General features: G+C 49.1%; 1 protein-coding gene across 3 annotated transcripts in view; it reads right to left on the bottom strand.

Annotated features, from left to right (window-relative positions):
• Window positions 1-19,653, bottom strand: part of LOC146830503 (1-phosphatidylinositol 4,5-bisphosphate phosphodiesterase gamma-1-like) — a 695,332-nt gene that overhangs the window by 257,417 nt on the left and 418,262 nt on the right. For all 3 annotated transcript variants that reach the window (XM_085604690.1, XM_085604691.1, XM_085604692.1), the window contains 2 exons: window positions 14,942-15,110; window positions 6,123-6,242 (listed from right to left, as the gene is read on the bottom strand). In XM_085604690.1, coding sequence (XP_085460816.1) covers window positions 6,123-6,242; window positions 14,942-15,110 — 289 coding nt within the window. The remainder of the gene's footprint in view (window positions 1-6,122; window positions 6,243-14,941; window positions 15,111-19,653) is intronic.

The raw sequence follows: 19,653 nt of genomic DNA, 5'->3' as shown, positions 1-19,653 counted from the left end.
CACGCCTGCGGGTTACGTACCAAGGGAGACAGAAATTCTTTACAACTCCACAGCAGGTGGAGGAGTTTCTCAAGCAGCATAAACGGAATCGGAGATTGGGAGCAGGAGCAGACGATGAACTGGCCCCTGGTCCAGAACCGCTGGCAGCTGGGGAATCGTGAGTGGTCAGCACTGCACCTGCATATAGACTCATGGATGGGTGCGGAGCGCTGGTTAAGAGCTTAGATTATGATTTATCGTTGAAAGACATTGTAATGATCGCTGCGCTGGTTCAGAGCTTAGATGGTGCTTTATCGTTGAAAGACATTGTAATGATTTCAGTGTGGGTATGGTTGACGTGGGGGAGTAGGGGGTATTATGATAGATGGTTGTTGCCAGGGTCCCTGGGGTATGGGGTCCCTCTGCGTCTGTGAAGCAGGACCTTATCGCGATAACAGGTTTATGGTTATCATTAGAGGTTGACGGTATGCATCAGGATGCCTTTGATTATAGCGCCGGACGCCCCCCCCTCCTGGTTGCCGGGCTGAGCTGCACGTGGTGTGGTTCGGGCGGGCCGCTGTGGGGGGGTATTAGTGATGCCACCTAGATAAGTTACCCGATGGGAATTACCCTAGCATACGGTTTTGGGGTTGAGGGTTCTTTTAGCCCTAGTTATTGGGGTGTGTGTGGGAAGGATTGGGAGGGTACACTGCTGGCAGGTTGGGGATTGCTTCAGTGGGAGGGTACAAGGATTGTAGTTGCTGTTTGTATGATTGGAGCTCGCAAAATGAGAGGAGTGTAACTAAGTGGTATTGTGTTTGTAGGCTATGGAATAGGACAAAGCTAGGGATGCACAGCGCTGACACTGCGGGGGGTCCCGTGGTTGTATTGGCTGGATATGGCCGGGGTTATGGGTGATGTGGCTGTTTCCTTTGGCGGAAGATGTGTTTGGGGGAGGCGGCAATCTGGATCATGTGTGAATGACTGCGGATGTCTGAACAAAGCCGCAGTTCCAGACTAACGGTTATGTCCTGGAATGTCCGGGGGTTGAATGATGCGAGAAAATGTCGGAGGGTGGTGGCCTATTTGGACCAGCATCAGGTGCAGATCGCGCTGCTGCAAGAAACGCATCTTAGCCCCCGGGCCACCTATACCTTTGCGAATAGATGGGCGGCAGTGCGTAGTTTTTCCTCATATTCTGGGTATGCCAGAGGTACGGCGATTCGGATTAAAAAAACGGTGCCGTTTGTGCGGTTGGGTGAACGCATGGATGATGAGGGTAGATTTGTATTGATGTGGGGCAGACTGGGTACTGATACGGTCACAATTGTCAACTGTTATGGGCCTAATGTGGACTCGCCTGTGTTTTACACCAAATTGTGGGGTGAGATACTGAATACTGGATCTATGCATATCATATGGGGTGGAGATTTTAATATCACATTGGCACCTGGGTTAGATAGATCGGATGGTAGCCCCCAATATAACAGAAACGCGAGTGATGCGGTGGAGGGCATAATGATGGAAGGCGACCTTGTGGATAGTTGGAGGTTTGTGCATGCTGGGGTCCGGGAGGGGACGCATTACACGGTGTATGCCAACACTTGGGCTAGACTTGACTACTGCTTACTGTCCCGTGGATTGGCGGTGGATTTGGGCAGAGTGACGCATTTGCCGCGGTCCTACTCGGACCATTGTCCGGTGCTGGTGCAGGTAGCTATCCCAGGGTACGGCAGGGCAGCATCGCAGTGGCGTCTGCAGCCCACGGCACTATTGGATCCACTATTCCAGACAGAACTGGGGGAGGAGATTGCGGACTTTTTTCCACGCAACAAAGGGTCGGTGGATAGTGTTGAGAACATCTGGGAGGCCTTTAAGGTCACGGTTCGGGGTTTTTACATCTCCAAGAGCTTTGGGGTATTAAGGGCCATCCGTGGCACGCTCACCAAGCTGGAGGTCGAACTTAAGGAGCTGGAGACTGCCATGGCCCGAGAGCCGATGGGCCCACTCCACAAGTAGTTTAGGGAAAGGCTGTCGCAATACGAGCGAGAGGCGGAAAGGGAGGCCAACTTCAGGGGGAAACATTGGCAGGCCCGTCGCTATTGTGAAGGGGAGAGACCTGGGCGGGCACTGGCGGGAATTATTAGGAAGTCGCGGGGCGCTTCGCACATAATAGAGATACGTGCACAGAGCGGGGCTCTACATCAAGATACAAAGGGGATATTACGGCAATTCGTTGAGCATTACGAGAGATTATACACAGCCCGTGAAGTTGGTGAAGTCCAGTTTGGTGATTTCTTAGACGATATAGCATTATGTTGGCTGAGTGATGAATACAGGCAATTTCTGGGAGCTCCATTTGAGTTGGATGAGATACGGGAAGCGATTATGTCTTTGAGTAATGGCAAGGCGCCTGGGCTGGACGGGCTGCCGGCGGAATTTTACAAAAGCTATATTGACATAATGGCTCCTGTGCTTCGAGAAGTCTATGAGGACTCCCTGGAGGCAGGAGTGTTGCCGAGATCGATGAGGGAGGTGGTGATCACCTCCCTGTTGAAACCAGATAAGGATGTGGTAGATTGCGATTCCTATAGACCACTATCCTTGATAAATTGTGACGCCAAGATTCTTACGAAGGTGTTGGCCACGCGACTCTCATTGTTGATGACTAAAATTGCCCTTCCAGATCAGGCAGGGTTCGTCCCGGGTAGATCTACCGCTTGTAACTTGCGAACGCTTTTTTCCTTGATTCAAACGATAGCGCCGGAATTGCCTGTCGCGGCTATATTCCTGGATGCCACCAAGGCGTTCGACTCAGTAGAGTGGAATTATTTGTTCGCTATTCTGTATCGGATGGGTTTTCCCAAAATATTTGTTGCTTGGATAAAATTGCTTTATACTGACCCTACGGCTAGAGTGTTGATCAATGGGGAGTTATCTAAACCGATTCCATTAACTAGGGGAACCAGGCAGGGGTGCCCGCTGTCCCCGCTGCTGTTCGCCATCGCGATTGAACCCTTGGCATGTCGTATCCGACAACTCCACAAACACAGTGCCTTCAAATGTTTTCAAAGACAGATTGATGTGTCCTTATATGCTGATGACTTAATACTCTATGTGGTAGATCCGCAGAATAACCTGAATTCGCTGCTCCGCGAATTTGTGGTCTTTGGTAGATTGTCTGGAATACACATTAATTGGAGGAAATCGCAATTTTTCCCCCTGACGGCCGCGGTAGGGCGATATGCACTAGATTACCCGTTGGAGTGGTGTGAATCGGATCTCCGATATTTGGGGGTTCGAGTCTCGAGGAACCGGGAAGAGACTCTTCGTCTGAATTATGGCACAGCCATCAGTAAGCTGACTAAGGATGTGTCGCGCTGGATATTGTTGCCATTGACCATGGCCGGTAGAGCCTCCTTGATTAAAATGGTGGTGTTGCCTCGCTTTTTATATTTTTTCCAGAATATTCCGTATTACCCAGGTGCGTTTTTCTTTCGGACGCTGCGCTCCGAGCTGCTGCGACTGTTCTGGGCTGGTAAACAGCCCAGACTGGCCTGGTCGACTATCACCCTGCCGTACAGTAAGGGGGGATTTGATGTCCCCGACTTTCAGGCATATTACCTAAGTGCGCAGGCACACTTTGCTTATCATTGGATTACCCCTACGCCCTGCATGCCGCAGCTGGCGGTTGAGGACTGGGTGGCTCGGCCTCTGCCACTACAGGGAATCATTCATGGTCCAGTCACTGCGATCGAAACGCCGCACACCACCGTGACGTGCACGATCGATGCTTGGCAGCGCATACTGCGCAGGCTGACTGCTAGTCTGTTATATGCTCCGTTGCTGCCGTTGGCTTATCATCCAGCTCTTTCTCTGTTGCAGGAAGGCGGGTTCCGCGTGTTATGTGCTAAGATAAAGATCCGATATTGGGGAGATCTCTTTGTGAATGGTAAGTTCAAGACGAAGGAGCAATTTTTCGAGGGTTATCAGCCTACTCCACTGGAGGTCTTTTACTATCTCCGGTTGCGGCAAGGGATGAGACTGGTGATACCGCATTATCCGGCAGAACCCGAAGTGGTGACTCCGTTGCGAGTCTTGCTTGCTTCTACGGATGGTAGGCATTTGGTCTCTCAGTTATATTGCAGTATTCGAGAGGGGGGTGGTAAGGCAGGCTGTAAAGCGCTTCGCGGATGGACTGTTGAGTTGGGTAGGGACATCACGGAGGCACAGTGGGCGTATTGCTGTGAGCTCACTTCCCAGATCTCCTCCAGCTGCAGATTGCGTATAATCCATTATAAGTTTCTGCAGCGCTGGTACTACACTCCTGTTAGGAAGTTTCGCTTTCGGTTGTCGGATTCTGATCGATGTGAGAGGTGCCGTTCGGAGGGGGCTGATTTTCTGCATCTGTCTTGGATGTGTCCCGGGGTAGCGGACTACTGGTCGCAAATCCATACTGCGCTCACGGCCATGGTGGGGGCTGTGGTTGAGTTTGACCCGCTGGTGATGCTGCTGGGCCACACAGTGTCGGTACCTAAGGAGCACCGTAAACTTGTTAACATCGTACTGTTGCTAGCGAAACGGCGGGTCGCGTGCAGGTGGGGTAGGGGTCGAGCACCAAAATGCAAGGAGTGGTTAGAGGATGTTTTGTACTGTCAGGACCAGAACGCGATATATGCCGAAACGCAACCTTTGAAAAGCAGGGCGAAAGACATATGGGACCCGTTTAGAGCATATCTGACGGCGCAAACTAGCTCCGCTGAAGGGGAAGACCAGGTGCCGGAGAGTGTAGTGCGGGCTGGGGTGGCATCCGACTAGTGGGGCTCCTTATGGCTTGGCCGTGGTGGTGAAGAGACCCGTGGGGACGTATGTGATGGGTTGTTCTGCTTGATTGCTCAGAGGGATTGGTATTTGTGTGACCCCTGGTGGGCTGTGAGGGTATGTTGGTCTCCATGTATGGGGAATGTTAGCGCTACGTGGTCCGCATGGGCCTACTGGTCACTCTTTCAGTCCATGGCCCGAGACTGCTCTGTATTACACAACATTGAAGTTCAGAGGGGTATATATGCAAACGCCGCTGGACCCCCGGGTTGTCGGCAGATTGGCTGTGTACAAGGTGTTTGAAAGATCAATACAATGTCTACTGTAGCCGGCCGATGAGGTTGTAGGCGAGTGGTTGTATGCTGTTGAAAGTTGCAATGAAGGTTTTTGAATTTAAAAAAAAAAAAAGTATAGGTTTGTGAGTATAGATTTACTATTCTTAACTCCACATCTACTTTCCTTGAATATATTCATATTGTCGACACAAATATATGTGGAGTTAGCCTCTTCTGTGCCCATGACGAGATGGTCTCGTCATGGAGCACAGTCGCGCTGTGCCCATGACGAGACTATCTCGTCATGACACCCACCCACTAGGGAATCGCCAGGCACAGGTGGGGGGAAAAGGCCTGGCACCCAAAGGGTTAAATATGGTAAACCTATACATAGCTACACATACTTATCTTGTTAATATTTTGTCAATATGTTGGTAGGACAATGTCTCAAACGTGAAATTGCAGTACCATACCAGCTATAGATTGGTTAAACCATTCTCCCAATTCTGGCAGATTAGGAAATTGAAGCACTGGGAAATAAGGTATTTTCCACAATCACACAATGTAGACAGGTGGTGATGCCAGAAATAAAACTTAAATATTCAGGCTTCTTATTCAGCAACCTAATTAGAAGACCGTATTTTAAACAAGCATCATTGCTACACTATTTTATCTGAGCAGTACAACTGATCTAAAGAATAAGGGTGCAAACACTCAGGTATAAGGTCCAACATGAGAAAAAAAATAAGGCTGGAGCAAATTGGCAGACTTATCGTCTTTCATTAGAGAATTTTTAAATTGAGTTCCCAAATCAATAGTTTTGCTAGTAAAGTATGTAGGTAAAATGTGAACTCATAATTTGAAAGCACACATCCTTTGTTCATTTCAGATAGAAAAAATGTAAGCGTACCTATTGTACAGGAAGTTGTGGGAGGAAACTGCAACTTTCAATCATTTCCAATTTCCACCCTTTAACATTGTAAAATGCTACTGAACATACACCATCTTCAAAATATTATTCTTGTCTTCGCCTAGCCCAACACTTACGTGGTCAATGGGGTCTTCTAAGTAGAGGATGCCATTTTTGATGGAATTGCTGATATCGTTCTCTGAGTAGCTAGCTGTTGAAACTTCTTCGTAAAGGTTCCCTTCAACCAGCTTCTTGTGCTAAATTAGGAATGGATAAAGAAAATGATTAATTATAAAAATCATCTGTGTCCATCATTGACCCTTTACAGCCAGATGCACGCCATAGTTTCAGGATATCCATAGGGGCTCAATCTGCAAACAACAAATCCAAATTTAGCATCAGCAACATAGTTAGTGGCTTTCCTAAAAATTACACAAAAGGGGTTGCCACGTGCACACCATTTTTATTCATTGTTATGCCTTCGTTGTTAATCATTTTTGTCCTTTAGAGTGCAGCCTCGGTCATGTGGCCTGCCCAAGTGCCATGTATATGATAATACAACAAGAACAGGAGCAACATTCCACTCCATCCGGACGCACGGCATACTACGTGAATGAATTACACATTGTACTCCTCAGTTTATCCATATTTCATAATATTTATTCCATTGGTTCCAATAAATCAAAAAGTCTTCATCACGGGGAGGAGCCTAGCGCGCAACCAAGATGGCCGCGTAGGTGCGAGGCTCCCGAGGACCTCCGCAACCTCCTACGTTTATCCTGTCTTCATCCTGCCTCGGTTGAGGGGACTGTGTGGGTGAGCCTGAGCCGAGGTGGTACCCGTTCTCCGTTCTCGAATCGGACTTCGGGTACCGGAGTGAGCACCGATTGAAGTTTGCGGCCTACTTCTCGCCGGACCCCGGATTTGTGCTGGGGGGTGACCCAGTGGCAAAGTGAACAACAACGGCGGGCTGGGCCTGGCGAGTCGCGTACCCCGCACTTTCGCTTTCACTTTCGCACCCCCTTGCCGTCTCTGCAAGTGAGATCGCGGAGCTCTTTGTGTTGGTGTGGCCTCGCGGGGAGACCCTGCCTGCCTGCCGGCTGTGACCCACCCCGCCGACCTGGGGTGGCCCCCCGAAGCTCGTGGCCTTGATTGCCTGCCCTCTACGGCGTAGCTGGTGCGGGTGTGTGACCCGTGGCGATGGCCACGAAACAAGACGGAGATCGGTCGAAGACCAAGTCGACCCGGCGTGGCGCCGTACATCAGGCCAACATCATGGACCGCTATACCCTCCAGAAGGGATCTCCCGGCGGACCGCACAAGTCCTCTGAGGGCCCCCCTGATGCCCCGGATTTGCCCACTGATCTGACTCTGCAAGACGTCATGGGCGCCATTGCTGAGATGAAGGCCTCGGTGGGCCAGCGGTTCGACACCTTGGCGCATAAGATCGACGCGGTCCTCGTGGATGTCGGCCTGGTGAGGGCTGATCTCTCCAAGACCAACGACCGGGTTGATTCTTTGGCCCGAACCACGTCGGGCCTCACGACTGAGGTGGCGGCCCTCCAAACGGAGGTGCACCGACTTCGTCAGGCGAGTGCGCTTATGGATCGGCGCCTGGAGGATTCTGAGAGTCGGGCCCGGAGGAATAATATCCGCATCATCGGAGTACCCGAGGGACGGGAGGAGGCGGCGGCGGATCTTTTTGTAGAGGACCTGATCGCTACCCATCTCCAGCCTCGGGGACTGAGTAAATTCTTTGCCGTGGAGAGGGCCCACAGAGTTCCCGGGGGAAGGCCGAAGGTCGGAGCCCCTCCGCGGCCTCTCATTGCCCGGATTTTTAACTTTCGTGACAGGGACGCGATCTTGCAAGCCTCCAGACTGCAAGGGCCGATTAAGCTGGAAAATATGGAGGTGAACTTTTATCCCGATTTTACCCAAGCGGTCCAGAAGCAGAGACTGAGTTTCCTGGGTGTCAAGCGCCGTCTCCGGGACATGAACTTAAAATACGCCATGCTCTTCCCGGCCAAGCTGCGGGTAGAGGTGGATGGTCGCACGCACTTTTTTGATCGTCCCGAAGCGGCCGGGGACTGGCTGAACACTCTGCCTGGGGGTAGGGATCGAGATGGTGGGGGGGGGGGGGCGGCGGGAGGAGACGGCCCACAGGATCCGGACTGAGGGGTTGCTATTGGGCCTCACTCTGGACGACTATGATGCCACTTTCGACCAAGCTTCTGTCTTTGTTCTTTCCCCTCCCTTGGAGGTTTTGTGGGGTCTAGAAGGGGTACTCTTTCCTCCTCTAGGGGGTTTAGCTAGTTTCATTATATAGGGGCAACAGGCACACTGCAAGTTGGGGGGGCTGTCTGGGCTCATGCAGGGGTGCAGGGAGGGGGGAGTTTTGTTGGGGTGGGTGGGTTGGGGTGGGGTGTTGTTCGTTTATACCACAAGGCAAAAGTATCGTTGTGTTATTTCTAAAGTGCTCTCTGGGGGACGAGTGATGGCTTCTGTTTATGATGGGGGGTAGGGGACTGAGTCTGTTGTCCTGGAATGTTAATGGATTGGGGGACAGGATAAAACGAGGTGTGGTCCTGCAGTTCTTGAAGCGAATTTCGCCCGATATAGTTTTTTTTGCAGGAGACACACCTCATTGGCAACTCCTTTTGTGCTATGAATCGACGGGGCTACCGCCTTGTGGCCCATTCGGGCTTCACGTCTGGTTCAAGGGGTGTGGGCATTATGGTTAAGAACTCGCTCCCGTTGGAGATTGATGAAGTGCTCCATGACGACAGGGGACGTTACACGGTTTTGGTGGGTAGAATGGAGGGCAGAGTGGTCGTTTTTGTGTCTGTTTATGTCCCGCCGGGGCTGCAGACGACCACCTTTGCGGATCTGGGGCGCCTCCTCCTTGGCCTTCCGGAGGGGATTCTAGTGGTGGGGGGGGATTTTAATGCTGTGGTTTCCGGAACTGTGGATCGTCACCCCCCTAGGGATCTCCCCCGTGCCCAGGTGTGGTTGTCTGGCCTCTTGGATACCTTGGGGCTGGTGGATTGTTGGCGTTTGAAACATCCCACGCAGCTACAGTACACCTTCCATTCAGGGGCTCATGGTAGTCTCTCACGGCTAGATTATGTCCTGGTTCCGGCGGCGCATGTGGGGAGGATAGGGGAGGTGCGCCATTTGGCACGGGGTATTTCGGACCACTCCCCGCTCTTGTTGCACTTTGATATTCTTCCGAGGGGAGAGGGTAGGGTGGTCCCGATTAATCCCTGGTACCTGCGTGACCCCACCATTCGCGCAGAGCTGGTTAAATCCCTTAAGCGCTACTTTGACGAGAATGTGGGGTCTGTGTCATCGGCGGTCTCACTGTGGGAGGCGTTCAAGACGGTACTCCGGGGAGAGGCCTTGTCCCTTATTTCCCATTCCCGGAGGCGCGAGCGGGAGGAGGTGACCCGTGTTGAGGTTGAGATAACCGAGTTGGAGGGTGCTCTAGACTGTGGGGTGACGGATGACAAATTACATGTTCTCCGGCTCAAGCAAGCGGCCTATAAGGCCCTCGTCACGGAGGCGGCCAGGGGCCTCAGTAGAGAGCAACAGGGGAGACTGTATGATGTGGGTGATAAGGCTGGTAAATTGATTGCGTGGCTGGACAAAAAGGAGAGAGCGAGTCGAGTTGTCCCGTTGATTGAGAAACAGAATGGTGTGTGTGTCACTGAACCAGAAGAAATTGTCTCCTGCTTTGCAGACTATTTCCGTGGGGTGTATTCCCCGGTGTCCTCCCGCTCTGAAGAGGATTCCCATGCCCTGCTCAGGGATATCGCGCTGCCTTCCCTTTCGGAGGAGGACAGAGTGTCGTTGGACGCCGCTCCAACTTCCGAAGAAATTGCCCTCGCCATACGTTCGGTCGCTTCCGGCAAGGCCATGGGTCCTAATGGTCTTCCCATCGAGTTGTATAAACTGCGACCGGATACGCTGGCGCCGCATCTCCGTGCTATGTTCCTCGCGGCCCACTCGGCGGGTTCCCTCCCGCTAGACCAGCGTCTAGCTACTATCGTGGTTATCCATAAGGAGGGGAGGCCACGGGACCGGGTCACATCCTATCGGCCTATTTCGCTATTGAATGCGGAGCCCAAAATCCTCGCCAAGGTGTTGGCCAATCGGCTGGTCGGCGTAGTGTGTGACTTGATTCACCAGGATCAGTCCGGCTTTATCCCTCATCGCAATACAGCGCTTAACCTGCGGCGTTTGCATGGGGTGCTCGCACGTGTCCCGTTCATACGAGAGCCGGCCATTTTGGCGTCCTTGGACGCCACTATGGCGTTTGACACGCTTGAATGGCCTTATATTTGGGCGACGCTCGCGAAATTTGGGATTCATCAGTTGGGTAAAATTGTTGTACTCTGGCCCGCTGGCGCAGGTGGTTGTGAACGGTAGAGTGTCGGCTCCGTTCGAGCTGGGCAGGGGCACGCGGCAGGGCTGCCCGTTATCGCCCCTCCTTTTCGCGCTTGCCTTGGAGCCCCTGGCGGAGTGGCTGCGGTGGGAACCTTCTATTCGTGGTCTCCGCTGGACCCCCGAGTATGAGGACCGCGTATCTCTATACGCTGACGATATTCTCCTGTACCTGGCTTCCCCACGTAAATCACTGATAGTACTGGTTGATGTATTGCATTCATTTGGTCTTAACTCCGGCCTTGTCATCAACTGGGCTAAATCGTGCGTCTATGTTCTCTCTGGGGAGGATCCTATCCTTCCGCGGGGCTGTCCTATCCAGATCGCCCCGCGGGGATTTCGGTACCTGGGTGTCTTCATTACCCTGGACGCGGAGGCCCGATATAGTCAGAACTTGCTTCCCCCCCTCCAGCGCCTGAAGGAGGATGTCGCGCGTTGGAGGCGCTTGCCGCTCTCGCCGCTCGGCCGGGCGGCATTGTTTAAGATGATGTCGCTGCCGCGTTTCCTGTACGCTCTGCAGAACACAATGGACGTCGTCCCGGCGCGCTACTTTCGCGAGGTGGAGAGTTTGCAGCGCCGACTGTTCTGGGAAGGTAGACCGCGTATCGCCCTGGCGAAGCTGACGCTCCCGTGGTATGACGGGGGGATTGCCCTCCCGGATATCAAACGGTATTATTGGGCCTCCCAGCTGGCTGCGATTAATCACGGCCTGTACGGGCCCGCTCTAAACCCGGCCTTTGAAATGGATAAGATGTTACTGCCGGGTGGTGATTATAACCGAGCGCTTTACTCCAGCTCGCTTGACGCACGTCTTACAGGCCCCACGCGTGTCATGGTACGAGTGTGGCACACGGCTAATGTGGCGATGGGGTGGAAAGATCGTTTGACCGGGGCGGCGCCACTATACGCATCTGAGCAGTTGGGCTCCCTGTGGACCTCGAAGGGCTTTGAGAAGTGGGACATGATAGGCATCAGCAGGGTGGGTGATCTCTGGACAAGGGGGGGATTCAAAACGTTCGAGATGATACAGACAGAATTCCAGTTGCAGGACAGGGAGTACTTTCGGTATATGCAGATCCGTCATGCGCTGTGCTCCGTATTCCCGGACGTTGCCTCCATCCCGGAGTATTCCCCTCTGGAGGATAGAGTGCTAGATGGACATGTACCGGACAGCACGATTTCATTAATCTATAAAAAACTTATCAATGACCGCTCGGGACTGCTGACTAACCTTCGTGAGGCATGGGTGGCCGATGGATTGGAGCTGGATGACGAGGACTGGGTATCTGCGGTGGCCTCCCCGAAAGAGGTGGCCATACCGGCCCGCCTTCGCTTCGTCCAGCTCAAGATACTCCATAGGGTCTATGTTACGGGGCCAAGGCTACTGCGTATGGGCTATGCTGTGGACGGGTTGTGTAAGCGTGGGTGTGGTTCGTTGGGGACCTTTCTCCATATTTTGTGGGAATGCCCGGAGGTGGAGCGATTCTGGCGTGGTGTGCATGAGGTCCTGCGGGTGGTTACGCGTGTGTCGCTGCTGCCCGAAGCGAGGAGATGCCTTCTGAATGTGTGGGAGCCAACCGACTACTCGGTGCCGCAGACGCGGTGGGTGACTCTGGGATATATGGTGGCCAAACGCGACATTGCTCAACTGTGGGGTTCCCAGAGGTCGCCGACTGTCTCGGCATGGAAGGATAACATGGATTGGTGCATGTTTCGGGAAAAGGTGGTGTATGTTGCGACAGGTAAGCCTGGGACATGGGTGAACGTATGGGGCCCCTGGAACGCCTACCGCGGGGGAATCTGTACCCCGCCGTTATTGCCCGATCCGTCAGCGTCCCCGTCCCCTTAGCCAGCTTATCTCCCCGGTTCCGGGCACTGAGTCCACCTAATCCCCGTCTTGACCTTTTCCCCCCCTTGATACTCCTATGGATTGGTAGGGTCCCCCCTCTAGGGGAGCGCATGCTGCTGTTTCCGATTGTGGGTTGCCTTGTGGATTTGTTTTTTGTTGTTATTTATATTAAAATGAAACCGTTATGTGGGGTCCGGATGGCGTGGCTACCACCGCTTCTAACTCCTGTGCATTTCCCTTTGCCGCGGCATGCGCGCTATTGTTTGTATCACATGCTCCTTTTGCTTGCTAGCGGCCGGCCTGAAGGTTGTAGGCCCATCTTTGTATATTTTTTGAATTTTGTAATAAACGGTTTCAAAAAAAAAAAAAAAAAAAAAAGTCTTCATCACTTTTTTTCACCTGCCACATATAAGGCGCTATATGTATACTGAAATTTCTTCTGAATCAGATATGCCCATCCAGGCCTTTGAGTAAAAGCATGGCATGGACTGTTTAGCTTCAATCTGTGAGTACAATATAGTGATTTGTAAATACAGTGATTTGTTAACATATACTGAAGTCAATATTTTACCGTTTTAGTGAACCCCTGAAGAAGGGCTATTGACAGCCTGAAATGCATTGGGTCTATGCATCCACTATCAAGGATGATTCTTGTATATAACATGTTTCGGAAAAAGGCCTGGATGGGCATATCTGATTCAGAAGAAATTTCAGTATACATATAGCGCCTCACATGTGGCAGGAGAAAAAAGTGGTGAAGATTTTTTGATTTACCAACCTTAGAAGGATTAAGGACTGAAACAGCACAGATTGAATTCAAATTTATATCTGCCTCGGGATCAGTATAGCGGAAGAACTCTACACTATGAAAGACATGCTGTACTGCTTTCCTATTAAGTCATTATACAAAACAAAATTTTTTAACAGCTGTTAACTGCTGTGACATCACTGCAGTTGAGAGTCAATTTAGTCGAGACCTTCAGTGATATCACAGTACCCCTTTACACATTCCACTGGTTGCCAAATGTGATTTATGACTGCTTCAGAACACTTTCACTCATCACTTTATTTCCTTGTCCAACAGGAAAACTTTGTTGGGCGTGGTTAAGGGATGAAAGACATATGCAATACGAAATTGTGTATGGGGAGTGCCAACAAGAGTATCCTTGCCGTAGATGTCGCCCATGCTGCTCCCATAAAAAAATCTTTTCATTTCCCCATGAACATGTGTACATATGATATCTGAGATGAACTACCCCAACTCTTCAAAAGACAGTGGGTACAAAATAGATAGGCCTCGAAGTCGATATCGTCTGGAGATGGGTTTTGATAGATTGTTTTTGATTGATTACATTACAAAAACATGAGGATGAAGAAGGCTAGTGCTGGTTAATTAGCCTAAAATAGGTCAAATATCTATAGTTCATATCAAAAACAAACTGACCAGGATGAAAAGAAATTATGCATGGTGGCCAAAAACTGTCAGTTAATACAAGGCTAAATATTGCCTTGTTCATACACATTATTCTTGAAAATGACTTTTCTTCAGACCAATACTAACATTCTACAACCCAAAACACAACATCTGAGCATCTGCTTGGGAGAATTATGGGCAGCATAGGCACAAAGGTTAGATGCTTAGATGGATGCACTTTTAAGCTGATGATATGATGCGTTTCTATTGCAATTAATTATTCTTGAGAAAATAACAAGAGCAACTCTTGATGGCTAATTACATCAATCCCAGTATAACCAGAAGCAAGACTATGTTAAACACAAAGTCTTTGGGTGAAATTGGTCAACATTTAATCCAATATTTACCATAAAGTTCAACATAATAGAAACATCTGCTCAAAATTCTCATTGGAATCATGCCTTTGAAATCTTCCATTTTTATTATCAATGTAATTGATTCTAAATAACATAACTCTATTCCATATGGTTCCGCTATATAAAGAGGCTATCAACTTTGGAACCCGCCACTACTAAAAAGAATAGTCTCTACGACTAGTACACTCGCACACCCTCTGGTCTTTAACCACAACACAGGATGTAATGTGTGATAAGACACACCTAGCCAGAAATTTAAAAAAGCTAATTTTTAGGTCAATCCTGGGCAGCGCATGTGCTGCTCTGCAAGGCATGCTGTATTAAGGTATAGACATGAAGCTCCGCCCACTCTCCGTCCAGTATTTTCATTGGCTTGTGTCATTGTCCATTGTAAACTGTGGCTTTTTATTAGTCAATAGGCCTAGAAGTCCCTCCTTAGTACCACCATTTCCCATTTTGTAACCTCCCATGGCGACACCCACTGTTACGTGTGTTGTTGCTCAGCAGTCTTTAATTACAGCCTGAGAGCACTATTTTCTCAAAGAGCTTTGTCCTGCCTGCTCTTGCCAGCAGAAAAAGGCAGGACAAGCTCTCTTCTAACGCAATTGCAATGCAACAGGTCTCACATTTACGAGAGTTCAAGCTATTGGCATTGTAAATGATAATACCCTATATTTCAGTTTTCTTTAAAACACATACATAAAAGCCATTGTCATTTACAATGCCAATAGCTCAAAGTCTTGTAAATGGGAGACCTATTGCACTGCAAATGCTTGTTTACATTGTCAGGCAGAACACAATTTATTTCCACTAAAGTGCGGGTCAAACAATCACCTTGATGAGTATTCTCTTCTTCAACTGCGTGGGTGAGGGCAGTTCGTCCGCATTGATGTCCACAGGCTTGGTTAGCAGCATGTCCCCAAAGACCTTCTTGAAGTGGGATGCCATGTTTCTCTGCTGGACAACGCTGCAGTGGTCTTCAATGGAAAGGATGACGGGGTACCTGCATGAAAGAGGTTATAGATCATCTGGCCACTATCACCCATCTCAATGTCTCTCTTTTCACAAACAACTGTTATCATCGGGCACAGCAGTGACATCTGTTAGGATGATACGGTGCATAGTGGTGTAGACCCTCAAACGTCTGAAAACAGTTCACTGGCTGCTCGTAATGTTCAACTTTAGGGTTCCATGTTCCAATGACAGACAACGTGGGAGACATCCTGGGTTGTCTTGTTATGAATATCTAAATCACTTCGTCAATTATTGGACAAATCTCTGCTTTCTCCTCATAATTCTACACACCTCTTAAATGACACATCTAATGAAATAACAGAATGAACCTAATAAATTACAAGTAGTGGGAGCTGTAATTTTAGACCAAAGGAGATATCTGAGAGCGCCTATTAAAATCTTTCCAGACAGAAATGCAATTGTCTACACCAAAAACACCAACTTACAACACACCACACATAAGCTCTACTAATGTAAAAATGAGTCTGGGATGTAACCTCAGATATCAAAAGATCTCGACTGAGGTGAACTAACATATGACCAGCTTGAGATATTCTATTTGATTTAATAGGAACACACATCTGATAGACCACCCCAGAGTGCTGGAAGAGCCAGCCATCCAGTCCAGGTTGACAAGACAATGTATGAAATCTGTGACAATCACCACACAATGTTAAACACTTAGGGATTTGAGTTGGTATCAAAGTGACGCTTCAGTGTCCACTACTCAGTGTGAAATTTAACACTGTAGACCATTTTCAGAAAATACCATTGTGCATTTATTACAGAGATGACATCCATTGTTTTAATAATCCTATTTCTGTTTGTGTTACTTCCTTCAGATTTATTATTTTTTTATCATCTTTTTGTCAACATACGGGGAAAGTCCTATAAATATTTAGACAACCTAATACACCTTACAAAGGAGAGAAAAAAATTGGGGTAGTTATTTGGGCAAAAGTGGTGGAGGGTATAACAGCGCTAGGGGGATTCTGGTGAACATACCACCTGGAATGCAATAGTTTAAGAGCTCACTGAGGGGGCTGAAACCACATCAGCTATTGAAGAAGGGAAACTACAGGGCACAGTGGAAACGCAGTCAGACTTCACCAATTTCCAGGTCTGTGCAGAGAGAGTATTTTTATTTCTTCATAATCTTTATTCGGAAGTGATCACAACCATAAACGATAAAAAAAAAGTATAAAACACAGCAACAATACAATTATAATTCATTTAAGATTGGTGCAAAATCGCAAAATCCTAGCAGTCCTCAGTCGCATCTGGAATTTCTGGGTCTGAGGTCTGTGCTCAAGAAATTCATTACTACAAAAAGCATGTAATCATTAGGCAGAAGCTGCAAAAATATCTCCCAGCACCTGCGAATACTCCACTGGCTCCCCATCGAAGCTAGAGTCACCTTCAAGATGCTAACCCACGCTCACAAGACCCTCCATGACACCGGACCAGCATACCTGAGCTGCCGACTCAAATTCCACGCACCCCAAAGGACCCTAGATCAGCCCAGCTCTCCTACGCAGTGGTCCTCCGCACCAGAAAGACCAGATCGGGAGACCGCTCATTCTCCTTCCTCGCGGCCAGAGCCTGGAACGACCTTCCGCTCCACCTCAGACAGATAACATCGCTCCCCATCTTCGCAAGAAACCTCAAAACCTGGCTCTTGGACAGACCCCCTCCTTGATGGACTGGAACCTGCGACCCCCCCCCCATACCCCCAGCGCCTCGAGACCCTTAAGGGTGAGTAGTCGCGCTTAACAAACACCTGATTTGAATTGAATACATAGCGCAACACAGGCTTTTCTAAATCTCATATCTTTTAAAAGGGGCTTAAGAAAAAATCTCCTTGGGAGAGTAAAATATTTGCATAAAAGGACAAAATATAGAGTATCCTGTGGAGACCTATCGTCGCTGCCACAGGGCCCTCGCTCTTCTGCATGTAAGACAAAGCCAGCCGAAGATGCCAAAAGGTGATGAAGCTGATTAAATCTAAATCTGTCAGAGCCACTTATGAAAATAGTGAGATATTTCTCCATACCCTGGACTGATTTTAAAAGAGGGTGCCCTCTCACTGCTGGTTTGCTAAGCTCATTATCTTCACGGGGAGTCGTGGCATATTTACAAAGCAACTCTTTTACTAATGTCATATCTGGGACTTCATTGTGTCATATTTTGGAAAAATATCTACTCTTCCTAGGGCTGTGAGGGACTCTTTAACGTACCGTAACCAGGAGATTTAAAGTGCATGGTGAAGTGGTAGACAATCTAAGAAGACCAAACGATTAAATTCTGCCTCATCACTCGACCAAATCTTGACCCAACACAACAAAGGTTTTACTGTCAACATGTCAGTTATATACTTGACTCCTAGTTCTTCATGTATGGAAAACGGCAGGGTGCTCTGGGGGACTTTCAGGTTTTGTCTCAGATATTTGTTTTGTGCGGTCTGTAGTTTGTAAGCTGCTGTGTACCCCCAGACCTCGCTTCCGTACAGGACCCTAGAGATACAGAAGGACTGGTAAAGCTTTAAAATCACCCCCGGAGAAGAGGTGCCTAATCAATGAGCTCTAGGTTGGGCGACTGTATATTTGGAAATTAAAAGATAAAGGTTTAGACACTGTTCTGTAGTTGATTTTTCTGAGCAGAAACCGTATTGCACCTCCGAGATAATTTGATTTGTGTCAGCCTATTTAATAAAACTCGACCCAAGACCTTGACTGTAGAATCAATGAGGGATATAGGGCAGTCACAGTGGGGATTATCCCAATCACCCTTCTTAAAAATCGGGATGATAGTAGCGGTAGACCATGAAGGCGGCACGCCGTTCCTTACTGCAGCATTTAACACCCTAGTCAAAACCAGAGCCCATACATCTATGCTGTCCCCAAAAAAGTCCAGCAGAATCCCATCGGGACCTGGGGCTTTATTCCGGGACACTCCCTCAATGCCCAGTCTTACTTCGTACAAGAAAAAGGTGACAGGGGTATCGATCGGGCAGAGTTCTATCTCATTAATGGATCCCTCACTTTGTCCGAAGTTATAAACTCCTTCACGTTTCGTGTTAATGTGATGGCATAATGCAGGTCTCAATGCCTCTGGAAACCAGGGTCTATTTATGACTTGCCAAAAGAGAGTACAGTCCCGCTGCTCACTCGCTTGGGTTAACGCGTACCATGCATGTCTTTGTATCAAACGCCTCAGTTCTTTAAGGGTCCCCTTATAATTATTGCAGACGTTTGTTTGCCACCCAGATTCTATCTCAAGGGATCTGTTTCAGGGCATCCTTCAAGAGACGGAGGGCCCGAGAACAGTCGGTGTTGAACCATTTCGGCTGTTCTGAAGGAGGGTGAACTGCCAGAACTGTTAACAAGCTGGCTATTGACTGGGTGATGCAGTTAAATAAAAATATATAGTCTCTTCACCAGTATCTAGCTGCGACCAGCGTAGGTGCCTCCACAGATCAATTAAAGATAGTGTGCCCACAGTTGTACTAGGGTGCACCATCTGAATACCCACCCCTTCAAGCACTAGGGTCAAGGTATTGTGGTCACTAAATGGGCTATGTAAAATGTTAAAAGAAAATGGGGCAAACACAAGGAGATGATGGACGGAGCGCTGAAACTTTTTTTAGACACTCACCCCCAGTCACAGATCTGGGTTTAATCCATCGTCGTTCTTTAGCTCACTTCGCCACCCCAGTTCAGGCACAGGGTCAAGACTGATATGCAAATCAGTCTTGACCCTGTGCCTCATGGGATCAGTCCAGCCCGAACTGCCACGCCATGTCTTCCCTGGAACGGAAACAAGCATCCTGGGACCGGTTTCGGGCTAACAGCCCTCATCAGCCAGGCTAGCTTGAATTCAGTGGCAAAGCGTGCAAGGGACCCACATTTGGGCATATCCTGCCAACTTAGGGTGAACAATGCAAACACAAGGAGATGGTGGACGGCGGAGCGCTGAAAGTTTTCAGACACTCACCCCCAGTCACAGATCTGGGTTGAATCCATCTTCTTTCTTTAGCTCACTTCGCCACCCCAGTTCAGACACAGCTATATGCAAATCAGTCTTGACCCTGTGCCTCATGGGAACAGTCCAGCCCGAACTGCCAAGCCTTGTCTTCCCTGAACCGGAAACAAGCATCCTGGGACCGGTTTCGGGCTAACAACCCTCATCAGCCAGGCTAGCTTGAATCCAGTGGCAAAGTGAGGAAGGGACCCACGTCTGGGCATACCCTGCCAACTTATGGCGAACAACGCAAACAAGAAAATGGGGACCAACCCAAGGAAGCTGAGAAAAAAATGTAGTCAATAATCGTCGAGCATCCCCTGCCTTTATAGGTTTTGGGAATATGGGATTTAGAAAAATTAGACATCTTATCTAAGGTAAATATTAAACCATAAGTGTGCAAAAGTTCATTCAATTCAAGACCTTCTGGGGAGTGCTCCATATGCAATTCATCTGCAATCGTGCATGTTTGCAGACTATGTAAGTGTTGTAATGAATCTAAACATGGGTGG

Source organism: Triturus cristatus, chromosome 5_1 (genome assembly GCF_964204655.1).
Source record: "Triturus cristatus chromosome 5_1, aTriCri1.1, whole genome shotgun sequence".
NCBI lineage: Eukaryota > Metazoa > Chordata > Amphibia > Caudata > Salamandridae > Triturus > Triturus cristatus.
Note: the sequence above shows the minus strand (reverse complement) of the source record. Positions and strands in the feature narration are given on the sequence as shown.